The sequence below is a fragment of the Eumetopias jubatus genome, unplaced genomic scaffold (assembly GCF_037043125.1).
Source record: "Eumetopias jubatus isolate StellerSeaLion01/CBP00866 unplaced genomic scaffold, mEumJub1_p1.0 scaffold_5, whole genome shotgun sequence".
Taxonomy (NCBI): Eukaryota; Metazoa; Chordata; class Mammalia; order Carnivora; family Otariidae; genus Eumetopias; species Eumetopias jubatus.
In genome coordinates this window covers 108,550,195-108,561,049 of record NW_028274811.1, presented here as the reverse complement: position 1 = coordinate 108,561,049, position 10,855 = coordinate 108,550,195, and the positions used below count along the sequence as shown (strand labels likewise).

The 10,855-nt window shown below is 55.6% G+C and overlaps 1 protein-coding gene across 2 annotated transcripts; it reads right to left on the bottom strand.

The window, feature by feature from the left end:
- Window positions 1-1,253: 1,253 nt before the first annotated feature.
- Window positions 1,254-3,805, bottom strand: HAND1 (heart and neural crest derivatives expressed 1). Of its 2 annotated transcripts, none has more exons than XM_088023690.1 (2): window positions 2,955-3,805; window positions 1,254-1,355 (listed from the first exon to the last, which is right to left on the bottom strand). In XM_088023690.1, exons 1-2 carry the CDS (start codon window positions 3,504-3,506, stop codon window positions 1,254-1,256), a joined length of 654 nt encoding a protein of 217 aa, XP_087879816.1. In that variant the 5' UTR covers window positions 3,507-3,805. The 2 variants fall into 2 exon arrangements, with proteins under 2 accessions (XP_087879816.1, XP_027962290.1); XM_028106489.2 differs by having other exon boundaries at window positions 1,254-1,358; window positions 2,955-3,506.
- Between the last annotated feature and the right edge of the window lie 7,050 nt (window positions 3,806-10,855).

The window sequence follows — 10,855 nt, the reverse complement described above, 5'->3', positions numbered from 1 at the left end:
TTTATTTGTGTGACAAACCCCCTTCCCAATAACCCCAAAACACCGCCTGCAGACACCATACTAACCCACACACAAGCTCAAATGCTGACCCATATAAAACCTAGCCTGTCTTCGCTGGGTCTAATTCGTTTCCAGTTTTCCTGTCTGTGGGTTCACTAAAGTTATCCTGGCCAGCCATTATATTCTAAAAACTTTGTTCTTTGTCCCACGAATAAATCCTTTACCCCCTTTCCCGACTTGAGTTGCAATTTGGTCTGAACATTTATCAAAACAGAAGTCAGAACAGAAGGTTCTCCACCTAGCAGAAATGATGGGGCCAGTGGATATACCCACCAAGACATCACACAGGCTGCCTCTGATTTCAGAAAATCTTTTATTAGTCAAGAGCATAGATACTGCTTTGGCAAAGGGAGGGGGCGGTGAGTGGTCTTATAGATTTGAGGTAGAAAAAGGGTAGGGATGGGGGATAAACAAACACCTGAGCGCAGCAGGCATGGTAGGTAGTTTAAATACATAAAAACTTTTCAACATAGAGAAAAGTTTTTATTTACGAAGGAAGGAAGGAAGGAAGGAAGGAAGGAAGGAAGAAGGGAGAGGGAGAGAGGAAGGAAGGAAGGCAGGAAAGAAGGAAGGAGGGAAAGGAGGGAAGGAGAGAAAGCGTTTCCCTTGGAACTGAATAGGAAGTGCAGCGACAATAAAATAAAATAAAACACCACTGCTTGAGGGAGAAAAACAAAAGACAGCCCTCCATCTTCCTGGTTTGGTTCTCTTTGCCTGGCAGAAAACTATTGATTCCTCTTATTGCATTTTAATTTGGGAAGAGAGCGCCCGGGGGATTTGCCGCAAAGCGGACAGGAGGATGAGAAAAAGAGCCAGTAGGCAAAGTGGAGAAAGCATCGGGGGTTCTAAATTCGCCCCAGAAGGGTTGGAAGGGTGCGTTTTAGGGCGCTGGAGTCCCACAGTCCCTCTCTCCCGCATTGTGCAGCCAAGAGCCGCCCTCTCAGTTTGGGGGGGGGTGGATATATATATATTTCTCTTTCTCTTAATGTATTAAAAACAATTTCAAATGACATTGCACGTGCGATCCAAGTGTGTTGTTGCAGCCGGCGACCTGCCAGCTCGCAGCCGAGGCTCTGCGGGATGCGCCCCTATAAGCCCCTGGCACCCAGAGCCTGGCCCTCGCTGCCGCCTTCCTCTCCTCCCGGGGCTCCGGGGTCGGGCAGCCGTGGCGGGGTCCTCGGCGCGGCCTCAGCTCACTGGTTTAACTCCAGCGCCCAGACTTGCTGCGGCCAGCCTGTGCGCCCTTTAATCCTCTTCTCGCCTGGGCCCAGGGCAGGAGGAAAGGCTTCGTGTTGCTGCTGCCAGAGGACACACAAGAAAAGAGGCGAGAGACAGGTTTAAATTTTTCTGCTCCTATCGCCCGGGCATTGAGTTGGGGTGGGGAAAAGATTTTGGGAGCAGTAACTGGGCGCCTTTCAATAAGTGACAGATTTCTGTTTGCGAAATTGGCAAACAGGCTCATAAATTTGCCTTTATGCGCCAGAGTTTCTGGGGGCCAGGATGGGCTGGGCAGCTTCTGGAAGTATGGTAATGAGAATTTTCTGTTCCTCCTGAAATTGGTGCGCGTAGTTTGGGCTTTATGGCGCCAAAGGATGACCACCGGGGTTGGAATGGGAAGGGTGGGAATCAACAGTTTTCCCGCTCTCAGACCTGCTTCCCCCACCACAAGTCCCACTCGCTTTCTAACCTGGTTTAGCGTCGGGCTTAGTTGCGGGGTTGGGTCCCTGCTGGCATGCTGGGAGTCTCAGATGGCTAGGTGAAGGAGGAACGAGTCGGCCTGGCCCACTATCCTCCTTGCCGGCTCTTAGCACGAACCAAGCGGTGCTACTTGCAAGAGGTGTAGATGAGCAGTGGGTGGGGATATGCCCCCAAACTCCTTGCAACCAGGCGTCGCCCCGGCCTGCCTCTCCTCCACCCCAGTGGCAGTTTAGAGACCTGATGCCTATCAGTCTTTCCCAGTCTCCCCAGGAGAGCTTTCCCTAGTTTACCACAGCCCCTGCGAGTCAAAGAAAACCTGGCAGGGCATTCTGGCTGGCTCCAAACTTTGTACGGCGGGCCTGTACAAACCAATTTAGAGAAAGGAGTTCGCTAGCCTGGAAATCACTGCCCTCAGAGGTCCCAGAGCCCTGGGCCAGCGGCACCGCCCTCCAGAAAGTGTTGCCCTCCCTGGAGAGGATCGAGAAAGGTCGAGTAGGGATTGCGATCTCCAAAGCCAAAAGCAGTGGGGGATACCCGTGCCTCTTGCTTGTCAGAGTTTACACACAAAACGGTCAAGTTCGCCCTAGAGAACTAGCTCGTGGCCAGTGGAGCAGGGGACCCGCTCTAGACTGGGAGTAGAAGACCTGACTTGTTTTACCCCAGTTCCACCTCTGACTCCTCAGTATGTGGCCTCTACCTCCCAGTCCCGTTCTGGGTCTCAATTTCCCTATCTGTACAACAATGGAAGTAGCCTAGCCTCTTCAGCAAAAACCCTTTGAAAATAGTAACTGAGCCCACGTGCATAAACCCCCACTAAGGCAAATTAAACACTTCTACAGCATTCTTAATGTGGATTCCAGGAAAGCCCAGGAATGGATCAGACCCCCTTGAAATTGGAAGCAAAATATAAGACATGTGCATTTTCCCAGGTCTGCATCTTCCAAAGGATCCTTAAAAGGGATCCTTTTAGGATGGTCTTCATTCACAGCTTTACAAAGACTGTCCCACATTACAAATGAGCTCAAATATGAATCCGCCTCCCACCACCCACACAATCCCACACTACAGCCTCAGAATTCCCCGCAGCCTCTCAAAATCTCACACACGGCAACGCAGACTCCTTCCACTGCGAACTGGGCCTGCGGGTGCTGACCCAGTCCTCACCCTGGGCCGGAGCCCACAGGCCCCGGACTTACCAGCTCCCTTTTCCGCTTGCTCTCGCGGCCGCCATCCGCCTTCTTGAGTTCGGCCTTGAAGGCTTCGGGGTCGCCGGCCTGTGCGTCCTTGGCCAGCACGTCCATCAGATAGGCGATGTAGCTGGTGGCCAGGCGCAGAGTCTTGATCTTGGAGAGCTTGGTGTCCGCAGGCACGTTGGGGATGCACTCGCGCAGCTCTGCGAACGCGCTGTTAATGCTCTCTGTGCGCCTCCGCTCCTTCTTGGGTCCTGAGGCTTTCCGCCGGCCCAGGCGGCCTCCGAGCGCCTCCAGCCGCCCGGGGCTCTGGCCCGGCCTGGCGTCCGGACCGTAGACTGCGGTGGCCGCCGCGGCTGTGGGCGGTGGCCCGCCGGCGGGGAAGTCTGGGGCAGCGTCGGCGGGGCTCAGCAGCCAGCTCTGGAAGTAGGGCCGCTCCTGGTGACAGCGCGAGGCCGGGCCGAAGAGGAAGGGTTCGTGGAGCATGGGGTGCGTTGGGTGTGGGTGGTGATGGTGGTGATGGTGGTGATGGTGTGCGTAGCTGCCCACGAGGTTCATGTTGGAGCGGCCTCTGGCCTGCGCCGCCAGCGCGATTAGCGCCGCCCCATGCGCCCCACGACTGCCGGGGCCACCCGTGGGCTCCGGGGCGGCGCTGTGCTGGACGCCGGCTTTGGGGCAGTGTGGGGCAAGGCTGAAGAGAGGCGCGCAGCCCGCCGGCTTCTCGCGGGCTAGGACGCCGAGGCCGGGAGACCTATTTAACCCTTCTGCGGCCTCCCCTTCAGGGTCTGGCTTATATAAGGCCGCGGCTTGGATGTCAACCTCTCCCTGGAGCCAATGGTAGGGGGCGGGGAGGAGGAAAGGGGGTGGCCGTCCCTGGTTTTAAGCTCGGGCTAGCCAGCACCGCTCAACTCTAGGCCGCCTGCGGGGACAGGGAGGCGGCCCCGCCTCCGCCTCCCCACCCCCAGTTCCTGGCTGGGGGGAGGCGGGGGCTCCCTACTTGAGGCACAGGCCTGTCAACACCCTAGACGGTGGCTGCCCCCTCCTCCCTGTGGACCCAGGGAAAGGAATCCAGAATCATCCGGGAACAGAAGGCCTTCACCTAGAGCCCACCCCTTGATTTCTCCTGATAGGGAAACTGAGACTCAGAGAAAGAGTGTCTTGTTTTTAGACTGTACAGAATTCGGAATAGGAATTCTAGCCCTTCTCAGTCCTGAGCTCCATCTACTCCCCTCAGCGTCAGAAGACGAGAGGGCCCTGCCAGAGGCAGCACAGACCCCTAACGTCTCCCTGAAGCACCCCCAGCCCCTAGTCATCAGCCTCAACCAGAGGGGGCCCTGAGCGGTACTTCGCAACCCAGTAGCGCACCCGCCAACTCTGCCCAAGGCATCTATACGGTCCCACAGCCCGCCCAGGGCTGGAGAAGACTTGGTGTGTGGGGGAGGGGGTGGAGGAAGTCAGGCTCCAAGCCCACAGGCATTTACTGATTTGTTCCGGGCTCCAGGGCCTGGGAGTCACTCTTCTCGCCTCCCGGGCGCCTGATCCAGCCCAAAGGCCGGATGGAGGGCCCGAAGCACAGCAACGTTGGGCCACTCCACCCAGGTCATCCCTGCTTGAGAATGTTCACACCAGCGCCAAGGCTCACAGCAAGAGAAATCGGCGCTTGGCAGTGAACACATACAGAAGGGACCAGGACCTCCACACTATTCGCAAGGCTGGTGCAGCCGGAGAACTACCACGCTGGCATCCCCCACCCAGGAGAGCAGAGAGAAATCCTGGCGGTGCAGACCTCCACTCTTGCCCCTCCCAGCTAGGGCCTCTCCGGGTCTGTCGGGTTCTCCCCTCAGGGGCCTTTCCCAGGACTCTCACTGGGACCTGAAAATCCCAGGGTGGTGCTGCTTCTCCGATTGAAGTAGCTTCGCAGCTGACGCCCTCATACCTGAGTCCCTCCATCCGAGCCAACCCTCCCCAGCCAACCCCTTCCCTAGGTGGGGCAGAGGGAGTATGCCTGTCTCTCCAAAGTGATGCTCAGGCCGGCGGGGGGGGGGGGGGGAGATAAATATGTGATTGCTCTTTTTAAAGGACAAATTCATTCCTTTACACAGTCATTCAACATTGTTTATTGACCGCCCATGATGTGCCTGGCACACTTAGGAGCACAGAGGCAGAGGGAGAAAGGTCAACTCTCTCCTCGTCGGGATAGGAGAGGTGAGGCCCTGAGACGATGAGCCATTATCCCTGGGGTTGGTAGCAAGTGGAGATGTGGTCTTCCTCTCCTGTACAAGGGAATCAATGGAAAGAGGAGGGGACACTACAGGACAGAGGCAGACAAACAGTTCTGAGCAGGTTCCACTTGTGGGAGCTCGGCTGGGCTGTGGGCCCTAGAGGTGCGTGGGGGTGGGGGGAAGGGAGGTCCTGGTTTCCTGCCTGAGGCGGGCTGGAAACCCGTCGCTCTCCCGGGCGCCTGGCGCCAGCAGCGCTGGGGTTGGGCCGAGCGCAGAGCCAGAGGCTCGCCGGGAGGGAGCTCCCGGCGCCCGGTGCAGCCCCGGCTCCACGGGGTCCCGAGCCTCCCTGGCCTGGAGGCGCTCTTGAGTGAGGGTGTGCGGGTAGAAAGCTGTAATTACCCTGTGGAGAGGGACCTCAGTCCTCAACACACACCCAGCGTTTGCCCTAATCCGGGCGATCTCCACCCGCAGCATCTCGCAGCCGGCACACGGGGGCTCACCATGACACGTGCACATATAGGCGCACACAGGCTCACAAAAATCACTGGCGTACACAAAAGTCCATCTACTTATACAGATGCCCAGAAGTATGGGTATTCTCACGGTAACACATTTACACCCATGAGACACACAGCATTTCAATATTCATGCATTCCTAGAATTGTATGCATTGTCTCTGTCACCCACAGGGCACACATCCCAACTCAGCTGTGTTACAGCTATGAGCCACTCCCCACCCTCTAAGCAGGCATGCATAAAGATACCATCATACAGTAGAGGCACACGGATTCTACAAAAGTATCACACAGCTGCAGGGTTTTACACATAGTCTTCTGCCCACAGTTGTGCACAGGTTCACCAATTTGTATTTTCTTACAATTCCCCACAATCGTCTCCACAGCACAAACTGCTGAAAACGCCACCATACATTTCGTGTATTCTGAGTGTCGAAACTAAGTCTTCAGTCCCACAAACACACCCAAGCACACAGCCACAATCACTACCATGTACACACAGGTGCTCCGACGTAGACGTTTTCGCATGTTAGCGCACTACACGCAGTCACCCAAATTGCAAACCCTTAGACACTTTGACATATATTCTGTCTTACCTATAGGCAGCCACATTCACCAGCCTTGAAAACGGAGTTGAGCAACAGATGCACACTATCACAGTACCCACACAAGGGCAAGCACTCCTATGGATCCTGGCACTTACCCTACAAATTCACAGTTCCAGCACCCACTCACGCACATCCAAAGTATTTCCCCCACCTTACATAGATCCCTCAGAGCCCTCCACACCCCCCCCCCCAAATATCCGGCCTGCTTAGTGCGGTAGGAAATGCATTATCAATACTGGATGATGAGTCCCCTTGAGGGCCCTGAGAATGCCTGGCAGCCTCTCGTGGGTAAAGAGCAGGGTGCACCTAGTCATCTGGGCTTTAGAAAACACTGCTCTCCTCCCCACAACCCCCCCCCACTCCACCCCCCACCCCCGCCTGCGAAGGAGTCAAGTTGTCAGCCCAGCGGGGCCCGCAGTGAGAACGCAGCCCTAGGGGACCCGCTGGAGCTTCGGGTTTGGCAGCCTCCAGCAGGATGGAGGCCACCGAGATCGCCTGCGTAGACCGCAAGGCGCCTAGACTCCAGCTAAGGCCTTCTGGGAGACCCCAAAGTGCTTTTAACTCCAGCCTGGCTCAGGTGCCTTTGCAGTGCAGCAAAACGCGACCGTGGGGACCCAGTGAGGACGTTCTCTCTCTCCGCCCCAGGTTATATGGTGTGCAACCCAGGAGTTTGGCCAACACAGCTGTCGGCTGAGATATAAGACGCGTGTTCCTTTCCCTCTCTGGGCCTCAGTTTCCCCAATTTCAGAAGAAGTATAGGACTGATAGTCTGGAGTTTTAATTCCCAGCTCTGGACTGTTGCAAGGACCCCACCCTGGTTGCTCTCTCCGAGGACTTAGCGCTCCGCTCCAAGGGTCAGAAGCTAGGGACTCCGAGGGGCCTACGCGCGGGTCCACACTCCCCCGGCCCCGCCTCCCTTCCGGTACCCCGCAGTGCTCACCGAGATAGCTCCTGCTGAAGGTCTGACACTCGTGGCGTTTGCAAATGCGCGCCTTTTCCTCCGATTGTGCTAGTGAGGTCGGGCAAGAACTCTTCCCCCATCTTACAGGGTTGAGAGCTTAAGCACAAAGAGGTTTAAAAAGTGTAGTAAAGGAGTGCTTCAGAGAGGCTGGCCGTGGAAACTGGTGCACCTGGGTTGAAATCCGGGCACTGTCACCCCTCCTTGTGTAAACCTTAGGATCCTCAGTTTCCTCCTCTGTAAACTGGGACACAGTAACACCCGCCCAGAGTGCTAGTTTAAGATTAATTGAAATAATATAGGTGAAGCTCTTAGCAAAATAACCGTAAACCTGGATGGATAAACGGTGGCTCTGGCTTGGGAATTAATCTAACAGGGGAAGAAATGGAGTTTCGGGCGTCCACACGACTGCATAGCCCTGGATAGGGAGGGGGTCCAGGCCACTGGTCTCTGCTTGAAGTGCTGTGTCCCGATCTGACCAAGCCTGTTTCTGACCGCACTGGAATTTTCCTCTTTCCCCAACTACCTACGCTACAGAACCCCACTGCCATAAGGCTGGAGGTGAGAGAGACCGAGCACTGCCAGGTGTGGGGGGTCATGTTGCCAGAGACCTGAATTCCTTCCGGATCCCACCCACCTGCATTTCATTGGCTGTCTGACCTGGGGTAGTTCCGGCCCCTCCAAGACTCAGTGCCTCCGTCTGTGCAGTGGACTGGCTGCACTTAGACGCTCCGGAGTGACTTCGGCCTGGGCCCTGGGGTCCTTCTCCTGCCCTTGCCCCACTCCTCCCCTCACTCCCTCCCGGACCCCACACTCCAGGACTGGAAGGCCCGAGAGCCCGCGCCGCGGCGCCTACCGCAAACCCTTCTCCCACCGCGTCCCGTGACCTTGACGCCACCGGCAATCCCCGCACCGGACCCCTTATCTAAATAGGGCCGTAAATCAAGGACCTGTCAGGGCCCGGGTAATTACAGGAACTCCATAAAAAGGACCCGGCCGGCCGCCTGTTTATATTAGCGTGGTGTAAAATATTCTCGCTGTCTTGGGGAATCGCGTCGCGCGGTAACGCGCCATAAATCAGCCCGCGGGCCATTTACCCCGCGGCTTGAGCGCGCAAATCCCTTAAACATTTCTCTGCGGCATCTAAAGAGTGCTTAGGACTTTTCGTCCTGGTCCTACCCGCTCCCCCGGGCAGGAGAACAGTCAGGGCAGGGGAGAGAGAGAAAGCGGGTCGATTTCTCCTATAAGTTCGGGGTGTGAGAAGCCTCCTTGACTAATGCCGGTATGGGGGAGTAGCAAGTCTACCCAGAGATCTGATCGCGTTAGGACAAATGGGGAAGCCGGCCCAGAGAGGGGAAGCAGTTTACCTAAGGGCAAACAGCTCTGCCAATGAGTGGCAGAGACGCAGCTAGAGGCCAGACCTCTAGGAGAGGCGGGGATTGATGGCGGCCTCTGTGTCCCCTTGTTATCCCCTTTCCTGGGATGAGGAGTGGTCCAGCCTGAGAGGGTCCAAGCTACGAGCTGACATTCCATTCTCTACCTTTTAGTTTCGGGGGTCCCTGAGCTCCCTGCAACTGTGCACAGCATTACATGTGAATGTTCTTGTGGGCAACGGGGCCTCTGCTTCCTAGTGTGGTCCCCTTATTTTACAGGTGGCAAAACACAAGCCCAGAGGATGGGGCGCACAGCTAGAAATAGAAGACCCTCCGCTAATCCATTTCCGTTTATCTCCCCAACATTCTTTCCTAAAGAAAAACTGAGAGAAAGAGAGAGAAAGCGGGAGAGAGAGAGCATGTGTTGGGGGGGGCAGGCGGGAGGCAACTCCATCCATTCTTACGTTTGTAACAGCCTCAAAAACACAAAATCTATTTAAGGTAAACCTGATGCGGTCGTTGTCTAATGAGTAACATAAATCAAGCTTATGGAAAAAGAATATTAAATTTTCCGTGTCTTCCCTCGGGGCTGGGACCTGAGGAGTCGGAGAGAGCTAAACATCTTCCTCCCCCATTCCCTTTCCCTTCCAAAGTCCGTAAATGACAACGTGTTTACACAAGTTTTTATGTCGTCTGAGCTTCGTCCCGGCTCCGTTTCCTCCTCTGTGTATTTTCCGCGCAGAGAAATGTCTGCTTCAGGACGCGTTCAACCTAAACAGAACCCCGTCTGATTGGAAAATGTATTTATTTGAAAAATCGTAACTCACAGTTTTGGTGAAAACGGCCCCCAAATTTATGGGATCGTTTGGGGCGCGGCGGTGATAAATTTAAAAGCACCGACGTCCCCCTCCTCCTCCGCTGCGTCTCCGCAGCCGCTCCAATCAGTGCTCGTGGGGGAGACAGGGTCCCCCCTCCCCCCCCCCCGTTCCACTCTGCGGCCCTCTGCGGCCCTCTGCGGCCTTCTGCGGCCCTCGCTGCTCCAATCCCCTGCGTGGTCAGTTGCGCTGTAGCAGGCAGGTGGATTTCATTCTGGTTCCTTTCCACCCAGTCCGGTTGCTTTCGGGGCGCTTTCCTTTGGTTTAGCCTCACGGCGATCAGTTTCAGGTAGTCAGCTAACCGGCTTCTGTCGTGCACCCTCCGTTTTAGACACACCGGGTTTTTCGTTAAGTGTACGCTGGTTAGTTTCATATTGCTAGGTTGCAGGTCGCTTGTTCCTGGCCCCCAACCAACCGATCAACTGTGTGCCAAGCTGTTTTATGCGGAGAGGTTTATCTCTAAGGTGGGTGTCATGAACGTCAGTTTCACCGCATTGCTTCCCAGGTCAGAGAAATTTTTTCCTTTTTCAATCCAATGTGAATGCCTTGGGAGGATGGAATCAATCCACTCCACCTCTCTTTTGGATCCTGCTGCTAGCCTACCCTGGCTGAGGACTGGCAAAAGGCTGGAGGTGGGACCATGTCCCCAAGGACAGATGCCACCAGCCCCATAGGCTGGGGAGTCTTGTAGTCCAAACAGAACTGGATGCATAGGGCCTTCATGAGCAATCATGGAGTCTGCTTTCTCCCAGAAATGCAAGGCTGAGCCTTATCTCCCCGTCTTTTTTACTAGGGATCATGCACTTCTCTGGCAGCGCCCCCACAGCGTCCCCAGTTGGGGGGGGGGGCAAGCTCTCCACTCTAGGCTTGTTCGTCTAAGCACATCTATTCCAGGGAGAGAGGTTTGGGATTTACTCCAAACTTTGTACGCACTGGAGCAATGCGGCTCTGCGCAAGAATGGTGGCGAGGTAGTGCGGGAACCCCAGGTTGCTCGGTAACTTATCCCAGCCTACGGGTTCCACCGCAAGCCTCAGCCCTCAGCCACAACCTGGCAGGAGTGATCTATATGCGGTAGCATTTGGTTCAAAGAAATGCAATAAATTGCTGTGGAGAAAACCCAGTCGGGTCAACCTAGTCGGTTCTCTTCCAGAACTGGTGGGAGGTAGACTGGGTCAGGAACCGTGAGGAGGCAAGGGCTGCTCTTCCATTATCCAGCCTTAAAACTTGGGGTCGGGGGTAGAAGAAGGGTGGATCTTCCTTCCTTGGGTCTCAGTTCTCCCAATCTAAAACGGAATGGGCCATGGGATCCACACTTTCTCCAGCTGCCGACAGGACTGGGGCAAGATACAGACTTT

Coding starts and splice junctions, on each gene's coding strand:
- HAND1 (XM_028106489.2), bottom strand. CDS start 3,506: ATGAACCTCGTGGGCAGCTACGCACACCATCACCACCATCACCACCAT. Junction 1,359..2,954: donor GCAAGCGGAAAAGGGAGCTG/GTAAGTCCGGGG, acceptor GTCCTCTGGCAG/CAGCAACACGAAGCCTTTCC.